This window comes from Micromys minutus, assembly GCF_963924665.1.
Source record: "Micromys minutus genome assembly, chromosome: 9".
Classification (NCBI taxonomy): domain Eukaryota; kingdom Metazoa; phylum Chordata; class Mammalia; order Rodentia; family Muridae; genus Micromys; species Micromys minutus.
In genome coordinates, this window is record NC_137978.1 from 35,369,551 (window position 1) to 35,387,175 (window position 17,625).

At 40.1% G+C, this 17,625-nt stretch overlaps 2 protein-coding genes across 2 annotated transcripts; one reads left to right on the top strand and one right to left on the bottom strand.

Annotated features, from left to right (window-relative positions):
* Positions 1-5,678: 5,678 nt before the first annotated feature.
* On the bottom strand, positions 5,679-6,638 carry LOC308423973 (olfactory receptor 2G3-like; the record flags this gene model as incomplete). Its single annotated transcript, XM_080920798.1, has 1 exon — positions 5,679-6,638. The coding sequence occupies one exon, from the start codon at positions 6,636-6,638 to the stop codon at positions 5,679-5,681; it is 960 nt and encodes a 319-aa protein (XP_080776924.1).
* Positions 6,639-16,860: 10,222 nt separating this feature from the next.
* LOC308424503 (pre-mRNA-splicing regulator WTAP-like) lies at positions 16,861-17,307 on the top strand (the record flags this gene model as incomplete). Its single annotated transcript, XM_080921494.1, has 1 exon — positions 16,861-17,307. The coding sequence occupies one exon, from the start codon at positions 16,861-16,863 to the stop codon at positions 17,305-17,307; it is 447 nt and encodes a 148-aa protein (XP_080777620.1).
* Positions 17,308-17,625: the final 318 nt, after the last annotated feature.

The window sequence follows — 17,625 nt, forward strand, 5'->3', positions numbered from 1 at the left end:
GATATTAACACAGACTTAACCCCGCCTTAGGACCATTGACCTGGATGAGGTCCCCAGCAGCAGTGTGGGTCCAGACGTCACTATGGTCTCAGGTATTTGCCCAGACTTCTCTTATCTCCTGTTCCTCAGTATTGTCGACCACTTCCTCCTTTCTTCACAGTGTATAAACCCATGAGCTTCACACATTCTCTCTCAGGCATTGGGACCCTGATGACAAGCAATGTGATGAAAGGCTTATGTAAGTACTTTGACTCCTGGTGTCACCGGGGCATCCTCAGGGTTGCAAGGCAGATCAGAAGACAAAAAGTGGTGACTCTGGATGAATACCAATTAACCAAAAATATCCAGTGAGCCATGGGACATCTGCCTTTTCCCTGAAGATAGATGCATAGACCTAAAGAGACCCTCCCTGTTCCCAGATCAAGGAGTTACATAACCAGAAACCAGGCAGAAAATGTCACAGAAAGGTAAAAAGGCATCCATGACTTAACAAACAGAAGTCTCATCCACTCCTACATCTCCCCAAAAAGCTTACTATTACTTTTCTTAAACGTAGCCTTTCACAGGGTGTCCAGAATGACTGAAAGAATGCCCAGATCCTTGGATTAATATTCCAATGTGTGAATCCCCAGGTTTCTCAGTCCTTTGAAGGTCCCAGAGTGAAGGATGCAGCAGATGGTCCATCTTAGAGGACTTCAAAGGACAATCCCAAGAGAACAAACAGTTTCACAGTTGATGAAACTCTTTGGAAAGGATTAGATATAAGGTTCTTAAAGTGAGTATGTTCCTGGTGAGTTGGAATGGGGCTGTTGCGATATAAAAGTCCAAATTAATCCCAGTTTCCCCTTTTCTCTCTACCATATACTTGTGAATCAGATGTAAACTCTCAGCATCATGCTTGCCTGCCTGCTGACAAGCCTCTTGCTATGGCGGTGATGGGCTAACACTCTAAAACTGGAAGCCCCCGTTAAATGTGTTTTTCTGTAAGTTGCTGTGGTCATCATGTCTGTCTATAACACAAAACGTGTCCAAGATAAGGGCGTAGTAAGGATGACATGGAAGTCATGCAACAGAAGGGTGAGTAAACTGGTCATGTTGCATTCTCAGCCAGGAAGCAGACCGACCAATTCCAATGCTTAGTACAATTCTCCTTAGTACAATGCCTAGGACCCTAGGCCTAGGATGCTCTGGTGGTTTAAATGAGATGTCCCTGTGCTCTAAAGAACTTGCAAGCTTTGCCTCCAGTTAGTAACACTGTTAAGATGGTTTTGGGAGTTGGTGCTTTGATGGAAGAATTGTATCACTAGGGGCAGGCATTGAACTTTCCAAGTCAGTCACCATTTTTTGTACACTCATTGTTATCTGATTGGGGTTCAAGATGTCAGCCCTTACCATCCTCGTCTAGTTGCCATGTGTTTATTCTGCCATCATAGTCTTTTATCTCTCTGGAACTGATGGTGATACCCACAATCAATATGGGCCACCTCTCATCTGTTAAACAGTTCAGGAAAAGTCTCATAAACTAGGCTAGAGATACTTTCTACCTTGACTCTAAATCCAGTTAACAGTGAAAATGTCCAGGGAAAGCCATAAGAGGATGGCTGGAGAAAATGGTAGGCAAGTGTCTGAAGAGAATGACATCACACCCATTGGACTGTTCAAACCCTGTCCTATTGGGGACACCTAATGAGGAACATTTTTGTATGAGAGAATATGTTTACCATATCTTCCTTTATTGTATTGCCTATTATCTTTCATGAGTATTTCTTGCACATTACAAGGTAGCTGGATCTTTTTCATGCCAACATTTCCCTAATTTCACCAGTACTCACCACACACTGCCTCACACTTTGTATGCTTTTTAAAGCTCCATTTGCTCTAATTTGTGCTGCACATTTAGCATGGTGTGGGGGCCATACATTGGAGCTTGACAATGTGCCAGGGGTCATTCAAATGAAGAAATCTGACTCTTTATCCTCTATAACTTATAAATTATCTAGAACAGATCAGTTAATAGAGGGGCTCAAAAGAACACACTGGATTGTTGGCCAACTAGGTCTTTTGTAGGCAACTAGAGCTCTGAGATATGAGTACAGTGTCCTGTAATGTCCGTAATACATTGCTCTACCTTAGTCCTCCACAATCTCTGTTTAATTCAGTCTTACTGTCTCCTTTACAGTAGTTTGGCAGCTTTGGCAGAAGGTGGTAAAAATCTATCACTTGGGACCTAACATTCCACAGACACCTCTTTATACTTTTACTGATTGATTTTATGTGTTGACCAGCAACCACTGCACAAGGAATCTCCTCTGAGGAGTCCTGGAAACTGCACTTAGCTATGGGCATAGAGATCCAAGAAGGCAGTTTCACACATGTCCAGTTAGTACAGTGACCCTAGTAGATTAACAACTGAGCCTATGAGCACCCATCCATGACTTCCAGGAAGACTGTCTATATCTCACTGCCCATAACCATTCACTCCATTTTTCCAATTGTGATTATATAGACATCCATGATTATATAACCAACCCATGGATCAGAGTGCACTTAGGCAATATGAAGTCTTACATGTTGGCCTTTTATCCCTCCAAATCAAAGGAACATCAAAATGTCCTACACAGTGTTCTGTTCCCTGAAAGGCTTTATCTTTTGACTGGCTTTAGACACATCCAAGACACACAACACAGTGCTCAAGTTATTCACTTTCAGGTGTACTGGGCATAACATACAGAATGATGTATATATTTAACCATGTAACCAGCATGAGTTTGTGCCTCCCCTCAATTCACCATAGAGAACTACCCATAAAGATCATCACTTTGGAATGTTCAGTGGATGTAGTAGCAGTAAGACACTTAGGCCACTTCCTCAAGCAATATTTATGTGTTCATGTAAACAGTTAACTGTGGGTGCACACTGGTGTTCTGTGGTTCATAACTGTGTACTGTATGTTATGTAATGCCTTCTTGTTCCTTTAATACTAAATTTCCTATTGTTAAGAAGCCAACACATCCCAAATTTCCCTTTCAAATTCTATGTTCCTTTTTTATAGCTCCTACTCTTTTGAAATTGCCAAATGGATCCTAAATGTCAATGGAAATTGCAAGCACCTCAGAAGAGGCAAAACAAATTAGAAAAAGGGAGACTAGAGTGCTTCTGATTTCCAAAGCCACAGCAGCCAGAAGAGAATGACATCAGCAAAAGGCTCACATAGAATTTAATAAAATGAATCTGACACTCCAGACCTTGTAATGACACACACACATAGTGTTGTTGACAACCATGTTGATTAAGCAGTTAAGAGTTTTAAGGTTCCTGTATTGATGATCAGACCAAGTGTGGGCTCCAGCCTCTGAAGAACTTCTTGGTGCCCAAGTTCAGGAGTGCAGATCTTAAAAGCAAAAACCACTGAGATAGATCAGAGTTAGATGATGGTCAGAGTAACCTTGAATTTCTTGTTCCTGAAGAGAATTTCAAGCATTTTAGACATATATTGACAATTATTTTGGTCAATACATCTGGACTATAGTCAAGGACATTAAAACCTCAAATGTATGAGCAAGGCAGATGTGATGGTTGTATTGAGGAAGGTAGAGGGTGGATACATGTGTGAACAAACACAAAATGGAGTCACAACAGGATAGCATTATGTTAGTCATATCAACACAAGCACTGAAATGTATTGTCAACCAGTAATAGTCAAGAATAAAGCAGACAATGTTGAGACAATGGATATACACACAGAAAAGAATGAAATTGGACCCTGGGCACAAAATTACCACAAACTGAGTTAAAATGTAAATGAACGTTTAAAAATATAAGAGAATTTTTTATGACCTTGCATCAGGAAATGTCTTCTGGAATATATTCTAAGAGACAGAGGTATATGCCCCCTCAGGGACTATGCTAGAGTCATATACAGCTGAGCATGCTTGCAGCTAACCATCAGTCTAAACTCTGGGATTCCAATGAAGTTGCAAAAGAAGAGACATAAGGAGCTGAAAGGGGTTGTAACCTCATGGGAGGATAACATTATCAACCAACCAAACCTTCCAAAACTCCCATAAAGTAAAACACTAACCTTTGTGTGCACTTTGAGAGACCTATTGATCCAGTTGCATATGTAGCTGAAGATAGAAGTGCCTGGCATCAATGTGAGAAGAGGCTTTTGTTCCAGAGAGGGCATGTTTTCCCAATGTAGGGGAATAACAAGGCAATGGGGTGGAGAGGGGGATCAGAAGGGAGTGCACCTTTGTGATATTAGCTGGAGGGGGGGAGATGGGAGCAGGGAAGAGTAAAGGGATAACATCTCAGATGTAAATACAGAGTATCTAATAAAAAAAGAGAAAACAGTAAAACAAACTTCTGAAAATTAACCAAAATTTTTTTAAGAAAAGAGACAAAGGTATAATGGATGAGTGGGATTTTACCAACGTGAGACCTTTATGTTACAAAAAACATTGTCCAGAAACTAAAATATCAGCATGTCTTGTGTCATATGCCTATAATCACAGTAATGGGAGGTAGAGAAAGAAAGATCCAAAATTCAAGACTGTTTTTAAATACATTGAGGATTCCAAGCTTGGATGGGATGTATAAGATCTTCATAAAAGAAACCCAAAAATAAATAATAAATCCTAACTATGAATAGATTGTATTCAGTGCCCCTCAAAATATGGTTAAAAAGAAAATCATCAATAAAGGAGGCATCATTAGAAAAAATAGTTCAGGCCATAAATCACAGGGGAATTTACTGATTGAACAAAAAAAGCTTCTCTGGAGCTGTAAGACAAAGGATACCACCGCCTCAGTATACAAAAGGACCAACATAAGCAGACACAGGGGGGATGTGGCCTCAGAAGATGCATAAAACTTGCAACAAAAGCTGAGACTTCTGCAATAAAATGCAACTTTTTCAAATTCCCTTTAAACATACAATTCAAACTTCATCATGTTTAGCCAGAGACCACATTGAATTTAGGCAGAAAGTTTAGTCTCTGGCCTATACTTCTTTTTCACACACTATTATCTCAATTTTAATAATGACAACCTGTGCTGTACTAAGCCAACAGCAACTCAGCCTCTATAGTTTCTATTCCAACATCACTAATAACATGTTTCCTGCTGTCTTACATGCATACAGTTAGCTCCTGGGAAAATAAAGCAGGCTACAAAACTTCTGTTAATTTCTCATCTCTCTTTATAGGAAGTATAAATATAAGACAATTGTTACATGACTTTCATTGCTTCTCTGTGGAAGTAAAATAAACACCAACATCTTGCTGTCAGGTTAGACCATGATGATTTTATTGGCAAAAGAATGTGTGCAAAGAGAGGCTGATCACTATTGAGAAGCTTAGGTGTTATAGGTTTTATCCACTATTTCTTTACTTCTGTATTTGATGGATGTATCTGAGACTCATCACACATGGAGACTTGAATCTACCACTAAAAAAGTGGACCACCAAGGAGTCTTTGAATTTAGAAGCACTAATATTTATATTTTCTGTTGAACTGTGGTGTAGTCATTTTATCAATACAGCAAACTCTATTTCATTAATGTTGTCTCTAGTTATTAAGTTTTGTGTTGGATCAAATGAAAAATGTTGCTCACATAAAACAAAGCCACTGTCTTTGTGTTAAACAACGAACACTTTATATAACGTCTATCTAAGGACTCACCATTTTGGTCTACTGGTACACCTGCCATAAACCATCACCTTGAGAAATGCCCTTTTAATGTCCTTGTTTCTCAGAGTGTAGACCACAGGGTTGAGCAAGGGTGTAAAAGCACTATAAAAGAGTGAGATCTGCTTGTCTTGCTCAGAGGAGTAGCTGGAGCTGGGCTTCATGTAAATGTAAGTTGCAGGAATATAAAAAAGTGTAACAACAGTCAGGTGGGAGGCACAGGTAGAGAAAGCCTTGCAGCGGCCCTGGGTGGACTTGATCTTGAGAATTGCCTTGGCAATATGAACGTAGGAGGCCACTATGAGGGAGATTGGAATAAGAACCAAAAGGACACTCAAGACCAAGTCCACCATCTCAAGAAGATGGGTATCCATGCAAGCCAGGCTGCGCACTGAAGGACCTTCACACAAGTAGTGGTTGACCCTGTTGGGCCCACAATATGGCAGACTCATAGTGAAGAAAGTATTCAATAAAGATGAAAAGAAACCACAGATCCAAGACCCTGCTGCTAACCGTATGCATAGGCTCCACTTGAGGATGACAGTATAATGCAGTGGATAGCAAATGGCCACATACCTGTCATAAGCCATCACAACAAAGAAGGTGCACTCAGTTATACCCAGGGCACCAAACACATACATCTGCAGCCAGCAGCCAGCAAAAGAGATGGTCTGAGAGTGAGCAAGAAGATGCACCAACAACTGGGGAATAGTGGTGGTGACATAGGTCATATCAAACAGGGAGAGGGTACAGAGAAAGAAGTACATGGGAGTGTGCAGCTGTGTGTCCAGGCAGACCAGCATGATGATGAGCCCGTTGCCCAGGACTGAGCTCAGGTAGATGAGAAGGAAGACAATGAAGAGGATGCTGTTGGTTGTGGAGTCCCTGGAGAAGCCAAGCAGTATGAACTCAGAAACGTAACTTTGGTTGTGTCCTAGAGTCATCCACATGGTGGTGGCTGTAAGAGAATATATCATTCTATGTGCCACCTGACATGTGCCAGAAATAGAGGCAGAAAGGGAAGACACAGGCTGAGGAGATGGCTCAAAGGTGAAGTACTGAGTGCTACTCCAAAGGACCAGATAGCTCAAAGCTATGTCTATCCCCTGTTCTGGGGAATCTGACTCCCAGGTCTTACCTTCATAGGCCAGAAACACACATGGTGCACAAGCATGCATATAGGCAAAAGCAATATACATAATATGAAAAGTATTAGTTTTTATTCAAAAATAACTGAAGGTTGGTATGTGGCTTCTGAGCTCAGTGGTCATTTGCTGTGCACACTTCTCAAGTTATTGAAACTCCCAGTTCCTCAGTGTCTTCGTCTGTCAGGGGAGGCTGATGACAGTCATGGCGTGGGATCATGTTGAATATCTAAAACATTTCATATAACTCCTGAAAACACCACATAACACATGACAGGTCACATGCTGTATCACACTCTGGATCCATCTGTGGGAAGGTAGTGACAGGGGATCCCAGAGCAACAGGGCTATTGACACTTGCTGAAATTATGAATACTGGGTTTAATTGAGATAGTCTTTTTCAAAGAATACTGTGCAAGCAATTGAGGGATAATCTAATGTCAGTCACTAAGCACACTCACGTACAAATTCACACAGACAGACAGTCAGACACACATACATACACACAGTGGTGCACACAAAAATGTAAACACACAACCAACCACACACACACATACACATCAGACATATGCAAAAAAGAGAGTAAGCAAACAGATGAAGTGTACCAAGTTATGTCAGTCAGACAGGCCCACACACATATAATTGTAATAGTAATGAAACATTTGCTTGTGTGTAATATGCACAGATATTGGAGTTTTCCCAGGGAATGCTGATGAATCCTGTATTCAAGCAGGAAAGTTCTTCCCTTCTTTTCTACTTCCAGGTCCCTCAACCCTCCTCCCCAATATTCTGGATATACTGTAAATTCAAGTGATAAATCTAAAACAATTGAATTTTTAGAATCAAACGTGATCAATAAACTCTAAGGTAAGCCAAGGTAAAATTGCTTTAATAGGCCAGTTTTGGGGGGGGGGGAGAGAAAAACCCACGACAAGCCAGAAAACCAAAAAAGAAGCACTCAAAGTATTCATACAAAGATTCATAAAGCACAGACCTGACACCAGATGCTGCAGGAGAACAGAGAACACTACTGAAGGCATTTCACAGAAGCAGCTGTCTGTTAAGAACTGATGAGGGTAAGAGGCTCTCACACCATTACTTGTCTGGACATTGCAGAAGCACAGCACAGAGCCATGCCCACTTCTGCTTTTCAATCCCACATCCTCACACACCTACCAGCATGGCTGCAGTAACACAGGTCTAGTATTAACAAGTGTGCCTAGATCCAATGAGGGAAAAAGTTTAAAAGAGCCCTTTAGTGTCTGCTTGACTGTGCTCCATAAGGGTGAACACATTCAATGCATTGCCAAGTAATACAAATATTAACTATAATTCCGAAACAATATGCATGCACATAGGCACATACAAACATATGCTCAAAGAGAGACATGTAAAGGAAATTTCCAAACATTGCTTTAAAAATCTGAACTAGGATGCCACTTATATGCTAATCAGTGAGACAATGTTGCTTTCAATGGGAGAAACATGAAAAAAACTTGGAGCCATCCCCAGTTTCTGTGTCCCTATCACCTCTCCTTACTAGTCTACTGCTCATCATCCTCACAGCCATCCTTTCTTTCAACCAAGTCAAGGGACCATCCTCTCCTCTGGTATTGTTGTAACCCTTGCCTCTAAATTTTCCTTCTTCAATGCAGTCTTTTTTTTAATTAAAACAAGTTTTTCAGGGGCTGGAGAGATGGCACAGCAGTTAGACACTGACTGTACTTCCAGAGGTCCTGAGTTCAATTCCTAGCAGCCACATGGTGGCTCACAGCCATCTATAATGGGATCTGATTCTTCTTCTGGTGTTTCTGAAGACATTGACATTGTATTAACATCAGATACAGAAATATTAAAAATATCTTTACAATGTTTTTGTACAATACACTTTGAATATTTTCTTCCCCTTTCTCAACTTCTCCCAGATCCTCCCCACCTAACTGTATGTTCTTTCTCCTCTCAAACTCTATTTCAAGACAAGAGATATGAAAGAAATATAAATGAGAAAAAAATAAAAACAAACAAAAACAACAACTATACCAAAACAAAAACAAAAATTAAATACCTAGAAGAATCAAACAAGCAAACAAACAAACAAAAAACATGGGTCACTTTCCTGTTTCTCCTAAGCATGTGGGTTACCTTTGGGTGAGACTGACATACACAGCAAGACTTTACTGGAGAAAACTGACCTCCCTTTTCTTAGTGGGAATCGGTTTCAAAAGAGTTCTTGTTTAGGGGCAGGACTTTGTGTCTGCTTCCCTTTCTCAGGGCTGGACATTCATCTGTGTCAACATATCCTTCAAGAGACAGGTGCATGTGTTATTTAAGGATTTTCTAGCTGATCCCAACTGAAAGCATTTTAACAGCTCTGAAGCCCCATCATTTAAGGCATACACACTAGTCATTCCTAGCCTACCTGACCTGTGAGGACTAAGCCTCAGTATGCAGCTGTCTTCACCTCTCCTGTCTCTAGGCACACATCTTCATGCTAGCACTCCCTGTGTTCTGTACATCTCTGCTTCTATCCAACTTTAGGGAACTTCCCTAGCTTCTTACCATGGAAGTGGAAACAGCACCTGCACTATTGCTCACACTGTGGCCACAGCTCGACCAGGAAGCTTTCCCTTCTGTGCTACCATCTCACACTCCTAACCCAAGTAGCATACATCCTGTATTTCCTGTTCATTGGCTGATTACAGTCTGAAGAATCCTAGAGAATTAACTCTCCTATTAACTGAATTCCCAAACCACTGAGAAAGAATTGTCTATAGTGAGGTATGACTGAATGGATGGTTCCTTGCCTTTGCAATAATAAAAACAATTAATATTTATTCTGAATAATTTCTAAATTCCAGCCATTGTTCCCCTAACTTTATCCTAACATCATAACTCATTGAAGGAAATATTTTTGCCCATGTATTATAGGTGAAAATCTAATTGCTGGAGAGAACAGTATGTTCTAGATTACAAGCTTGGCATGAGAGAAGTAAAGGGGAGTTTATGTGGTCTTGCCTCAGAGCCTTGCTCTCAGTCACTGCCTTCCCTTATTGGGCACACAGGATCTCGAATGGAAGGTAAAGATTGCAGTCTTTACAGTGTCTTCTAGTTGAGCTCATTGAGATTTTGTACAGAGCAGAACTCTTAGGACAGAGCTAGATGGCTAGCTACAGATGAGCTCTCCTGCTGAGATTTCACTTTTGTCTGAGTGTTGGAGACCCTAGGGATAACTGAAAGTGGAAGAAACCTAGGCAGGAATAACTGAGGTAGGGTTTTCATAGCATGAAAAAATCATTTAGTCATACAATCTATTATGTTTTCCCAGACCAATGGCCTCTGATTTAGTTTACAGTATTTCAGCAGGCCGAGTGGCCCAAATATATTACCCCAAAACCACAAATAAAGACATCAGGATTGAGTTCAAGGCTAAATGATGCTACACATTGTAGCCCTAACCTACAAAGACAGCATCTGGAAGGCTTAGGATCGGTAGTCTAAATAAGAGGCAGGTTGGGCTACAGAAGTCTTATATGCCTCATACCCAAAGATGAAATTCGTGATGGCTATAACCACAAAGAGCATCAAACTATCTCTGTGGTGTGGTAGGACACCTTCTTATCACTGCTCTTTTATAGATAAGGCTTCCTTCTAGTCTTGAGATCTTTGAGGTCAGGCCTCCACATCTTTTATTTATCAATATGATTTGAAACTCTCTGTGAATAATTATTAGGTTTAATTAATGGAAAAGGGAGGAAAGAAGGAAACAAAGTTTAGAAATAGAAAAAAGAAGAACAGGCAATGGGGGAAGAGAAGTGAAAGTTTGTGATGTACACACAGAGGATGAAGAGATAGATGGCTTAACTGCTACTCAACTGCAGTCCCTCCTATTATCTGAATGCACCCATAAGCCAAAAACCACTGACCATCTTACCATTTGTAAATCCAGGGAATCTGTCACTGAGTGGTTGTTTCTTGGTCTTACAAGAACAAGGCTAAAGGGTAATTCCCCCTAAAGGAATTGACTTGAAAGGAACAAAATGGTAAGCATCCCAGTCTTCAGAAAAATTCCAAGGTGCTATGAAGTCTAAGGGGCTGAATCTCTTGAGTCCTTTGCAAAGGCCAGACAACACTGGCTCCTGAAGATGGTGTCTATAAAATCCTGCTTAACAAAGGTAAGCTCAGACATCTTCACCTCTTCCCAGTGGGACCAGCAGCTGAGATTTTATGACCCTGCCTTCTCTCTTAGCTTTTCCAAGAGAGCACAGAAAGGCTCATTTCTTTTTGTTCCCAATAGGGATGCTAAGATAATTCTCAAAATTCTATCAACAAGAGCACTACAAGTAAGACCCTTGGGGGAATAGCAGGAGGAAAGTGCCCATGGGTGAGGGGTTCTCTTTTCTAGTCTAACTGGGGAATATCCACAGCTCAAAAAGCAAACAAATAAAACATGGTTACCTGATACGCAGGTTAAGGACTAAGTTTTCATTGTGATTCCTTATTCTGTCTAAACCCAGAGCCCAGACAAGCAATAATGACACCATGTTTGAGTCATACTTTTTTTCCTTCCTCAACTACCTTGGGGCAAATCAACGTTCTCACTCCCTGCTGTATATCTGAGCAAGTTACTGAGCTACTCTGGAGATAATGAAGAGACAAAAAAAAAATGGGGAAGCTGAAAGTTTGCTATCAGGAAAAGACAATTTCCACAACTTTAATAAGAGGCCCAGTGTGGTTCCCAATATTCTCATGGCAGCCACAACTATCTATATCTCCAGTTCTAAAGGATTTAGTAGCCTCACGGCTTCCCCAGAGACCAGGTATGGGGAATATATTAAGACATGTCATACACATGAACAGGTATAAAGAAGTAAAACAGTTAACCATGGAACAATGACAAGGAAAGTCAGCAATGACATCCTCATTTGAGTGGACAGAGGAAATTCTGATAAAGAGTTTTTGTCTCTTGGATGCAAATAAGAATTGGGGACCAAATACATCAACCTCTAGAGTGGGTTCTCTTTAACTTGCTGTTATTCTGCCTTGGTTTTCTCCTCGGTAGAATTCCCTTAGCAATGTCTTCCCTACTAGGTTTGCTAGAATATACCGTTATGATGTGCTCCACCTGCCCCAAGCAATGTTCTATGGTCCAAGAACTTGAGTCTCCATCCTTGGCTTCTGCCTGTGTCTTGGATTCCAAAAAATCCACACAGGGCTATAAAGTCCTTCCGAGTTTGATTGATTGATTCATAAGGTTTAGAATTCATGTGAACACAAGACAGTGTTGGTGTGTAACTTTAATCTAAGCACTTTGAAGTTAGAGGCAGTTCAAGGTCAGCATGGCCTACAAAGCAAGTTCTAGGACACAAAGAAACCATGCTTGAAAAAGCAAGCAAACAAACAAACAAAACTTCTGTGAGCTGTTCCCTAAACCAAGGATATATTAAAAGTTAGTTATAAAATGACAAATAAACTGTATTGGAATAAAGACAGATGTCTGAGAACAGTGCTCAGCTTTATAAAACTTGACTAAATAGAATGCTTAACTCTAGAGTTTGATTTATAGCATTTAAAACAGGCAACCCTCAGCTGTACTAGGTAGGGACCCTTAGCTCTGGATTCAAACCAAAACAGCTTGCATCCTAGTTGCAGCTTGATTCCCCAAATATTCTGACACATCCAAGATCTCAGTTGAGACCCCAAACCCAGTCCAAATATCCAGTGTAACCAAGATCCCTGAAACCCCTGGACCCATATTCTCACTCAACCAGAGACCCACGTGCCTTCTAGTTTCTAGCTCTGCAGGGAGCAGAGCCTTGGCTCTGGATCTGTACCCACATAGCCCACACTGTAGTAGCAGCTTGATTCCCAAGGTATTCTGACACATGAAGAATCAAAGACTCACAGGAAGGATGAGCTCCAATCAGAGACAGGGAGGCCAGATAACACCAGAGATAACCAGATGTCAAAAGGCAAGCCAAGAACCAACTAGACTTCTCAACATCACAAGCAGTTCATTACAGAAAGCCCTGGAAACCCCAATACACCTATAAAACAAGATTCAGATCTAAATTTTATTCTCATGGCAATGATAGACTTTGAGAAGTACTCCCTTAAAGAAACAAAGAAAACAAGTAAACAGGTAGAAGCCCTTAAAGAGGAAACACATAAATCCCTTAAAGAAATGCAGGAAAACAAAAACAAGTGAAGGAATTGAACAAAACGACCCAGGATCTAAAAATGAAAATAGAAACATATTTAAAAAACTCAAAGGGAGACAGCGATAAAGATGGAAAACCTAGGAATGAGAACAGCAGTCACAGATGCAAGCATCATCAACAACATACAAGGAATTTAAGAAAGAATCTCAGTGCCAGAAGATAGAATAGAGGACATTGACACAACAGTCAAGGAAAACACAAAAAGCAAAAAGCCCCTTATCTTAAAACATTCAAGAAATCTTGTATACAATGAAAAGACCAAACCTGAGAATGATAGGTATAGAAGAGGGTGAAGATTTTCAATTCAAAAGGCCAGCAAACATCTTCAACAAAATTATAGAAGAAAACTACCCTAACCTAAAGAAGGAGATGTCCATAAACATACAAGAAGTCTAAAGAACACAAGATGGGAACAGAAATAATTAAAACACCAAATGCACAGAAAAAACAAGGAGAATATTGAAAGTAGTAAGGGAAATGATCAAGTAACATATGAAGGTAGAACTATCAAAATTACACCAGACTTCTCAACAGAGACTATAAAAGCTAGAAGATCCTGGACAGATGTCATATATATGCTAAAAGAACAAAAATACCAGCCCAGGCTACTATAACCAGAAACATTCTCAATTACCATAGATGGAGAAATCAACATAGTCCAAGACAAAAACAAATTTAAACAATATCTTTCTGCTAACCTAGCCCTTCAGATGATAATAGAAGAAAAAGTCCAACACAAGAAGGGAAATTACACCCAAGTAAATGCAAGAAATTATTTTTTTCACAACAAACCCAAGAGAAGAGAAACACACAAACATAATTCCACCTCTAACAGAAAACAACAATCATTGGTCCCTTAATATCTCTCAACATCAATGGTCTCAATTTTTCAATAAAAAGACATAGACTAACAGACTGGATATATGAACAGGATCCACAATTTTGCTGCATACAAGAAACACACCTCAGTGACAAAGATAGCTATTACCTCAAAGTAAAACCCTGGAAAAAATTTTTCCCAAGCAAATAATCCCAAGAAACAAGTGGGGGTAGTCATTCTAATATCCAAAGAGGAGGAAGAGGATGAAAAAACCACATAATAATCTCATTAGATCCTGAAAAAGACTAGAAATTCAAGGTGCATACCTAAATATAATAAAAGCAATATACATCAAACCAATAGCCAACATCAAACTAAATGGAGAGAAACTCAAAATAATCCCATTAAAATCAGGAACAAAATAAGGTTGCCCATTTTTCTCCTTACCTATTCATTATACTACTCTAAATTCTAGTCAGACCTGTTACACAACAAAAAGGGATTAAAAAGAATATAAACTTGGAGGAGTGAAGTCAAGAAGTTAGTATTTGCAGGTGATATGATAGTATACATAAGTGACCCCAAAATTCTTCCAGGAGAGTTCCTACAGCTGATAGACAACTTCAGTAAAGTGGCTGAAAATAAAGTAAACTCAAACAAATCAGTTTTTTCCCTCTATTCAAAGAATAAAAAGACTGAAACAGAAATTAGAGAAACATCATTCTTTACAATAGTCATAAATTATATAAAATATCTTGGGGTGACTCTAACCAAGCAAGTGAAAGATCTGTGTTCTAGCTGGTTTTGTATCAACTTGACACAAGCTGGAATTATCACAGAGAAAGGAGACTCAGTTGAGAAATTGCCTCCATGATATCCAGTTGTAAGGCCTTTTCTCAACTGGTGATCAAGGGAAAGGGCCCAGCCCACTGTGGGTGCTGCCATCCCTGAGCTGGTAGACCTGGATTTTATAATAAAGCAACCTAAGCAAGCCAGGGGAAGCAAGCCAGTAACTAACATTCCTCCATGGCCTCTGCATCAGCTCTTGCTTCCTGACCTGCTTGAGTTCCAGTCCTGACTTCCTTTGGTGATGAACAGTGATATAGAAATGTAAGCTGAATAAACCCTTTCCTTCCCATCTTGCTTCTTGGTCATGATGTTTTGTACAGGAATAGAAACCCTAAGACAATCTGTATGACAAGAACAAATTCCTGAAGAAAGAAATCAAAACAGTTCTCAGAAGATGGAAATATGTATTGGTAGGATTAATATAGTAAAAATGATGATCTTACCAAAAGCAATCTGTAGAGTCAATGCAGTCTCTATCAAAATTCCAATTCATTTCTTCATAGAGTTAGAAAGAGTAATTCTCAAATCATTTGGAATAACAAAAAAAGCCAGGATATTGCAACAGCTCTCAACAAAAAAGAACATCTGGGGAAATCATCATCCCTGACATCTAGCTATACTACAGAGCAATAGTGATTAAAAATAAAAGAGCATGGTATTGGTACAGAGACAGGCAAGTACATCAATGGAAAAGAACTGAAGACCCAGAAATGAACCCACACACCTATGGTCACTTGATCTTTGACAAAGAAGCTAAAACCATCCAGTGGGGGAAAAGACAGCATTTCCAACAAATGTTGCTGGTTTAAATGGCAGTCTGCATGTAGAAAAATGTAAATTAATCCATTCTTATCTTATTGTACAAAGCTCAAGTCCAAGGGGACCAAGGACTGTCATATAAAACCAGATAAGTTGAATTTAATAGAAGAGAAAGTGGGGTAGAGCCTCAAATACTTGGGCACAGGGGAAAACTTACTGAACAGAACACCAATGGCTTATGCTTGAAGAGCAACAATTGACAAATGGGACCTCAGAGAATTGAAAAGCTTCTGTAAAGCAAAGGATACTGAACAGGCAAAATGGCAACCCACAAATTGGGAAAAATATTTATCGATGCTACATCTGATAGAGGGCTAATATCCAAGCTATTCAAAGAATACAAGAAGATAGACTCTAGAGAATCAAATAACCCTATTATAAAGTGGAGTACAGAGCTAAATAGAGAATTTTCAACTGAAGACTCTCAAATGGCTGAGAAGCACTTAAAGTAGTGTTCAACATCCTTAGTTAATCATCAGGAAAATGCAAATACAAATGACCCTGAGATTTCACCTCACACCAAGAATGGCTAAGATCAAAAACTCAGGTGACAGATGCTGGCGACGATGCAGAGAAAGAGGAACACTCCTCCACTGTTGGTGGGGTTGTAAGCTGGTACAACCACCCTGTAAATCAGTGTGGCTACTCCTCAGAAAATTTGACATAGTACCAACTGAAGACCCAGTTATTTCACTTCTGGGTGTATACCCCAAAGATGCTCCAACATACAACAAAGACACATGCTCCACCATGTTAATAGCAGCCTTATTTATAATAGCCAGAAGCTAGAAAGAACCCCAATGCCTTTCAGTAGATGAATGGACACAGAAATTGTGGTATATTTACACAATAGAGTACTACTCAGCTATTAGAAACAATGACTTTATGAAATTCCTAGGAAAATGGATGGATCTAAAAATATCATTCTGAGTGAGGTAACTCAGTCACAAAAGAACAGACACAATATGCAGTCACTGATAATTAGACACTAGCCCCAGAAAGCTCTGAATACCCAAGAAACAACCCACAGACCATATGAAGCCCAATAAAAAGGCCAAAACGTGGAAGCCTCAGTCCTTCTTAGAAAAAAAAGTATATAGCACCCTATAAGAATGGGGTACACCTAGACCTTAAATCATTAATAACCCAAGAGCTAAAATGACAGCCTTTTGGCAATTTTTGGTATTTAAAAATCATTATGGGGTTTCCTCCCTCAGCGCCATTTTGAGGTTGCGAGACCCACAAATAAAGGCCATCACTGGGTCTGCACGGGAGGAGCGCGGGGACGGGGGCAGCGAAGCGGCCTTGGCCTGTGTGACTGATGACCAACGAAGAACCTCTTCCTAAAAAGGTCCGACTGAGCGAAACAGACTTCAAAGTTATGGCACGGGATGAGTTAATTCTAAGATGGAAACAATATGAAGCGTATGTTCAAGCTTTGGAGGGAAAGTATACAGATCTTAATTCAAAGGATGTGACTGGCTTAAGGGAATCTGAAGAAAAACTAAAGCAGGAGTCTGCACGCAGGGAGAACATTCTTGTCATGAGGCTGGCAACCAAGGAGCAGGAGAGGCAAGACTGCACTACTCAAATCCAGTACCTCCAGCAAGTTCAGCAGCCAAGTGTGGCCCAACTGAGATCAACAATGGTAGACACAGCGATCAACTTGTTTTTCCTAAAAATGAAAGGTGAACTGGAACAGACTAAAGACAAACTAGAACAAGCCCAAAATGAACTGAATACCTGGAAGTTTACGCCTGATAGGTAAACAAATCATACTCCCCAGTCAAGACTTCCCTGAGAGTCCCACCTCGAGAAAGCTGTGGTGGGACAGCCAAGTACTCGTTTCCACACTGAGACTAAGACATTTTGAGCCAAAAAAAAGCCACATTCTTATACTATCCAGCTTGTTAATGTAAAACTTACCAGATCAACCTTGTGTTTCAGCTTCTTTCTCTTCCCCTCCCCCTTGCTTCAGAGGCCTGATGCAATCAGACTATTCCGGAGAAGAGGCCAACTCCAAAAAAATTCCCCTTCTAGGACATGTAGACACTTGAGAAATGTTTCTGTTTGAAGAAAATAGAGG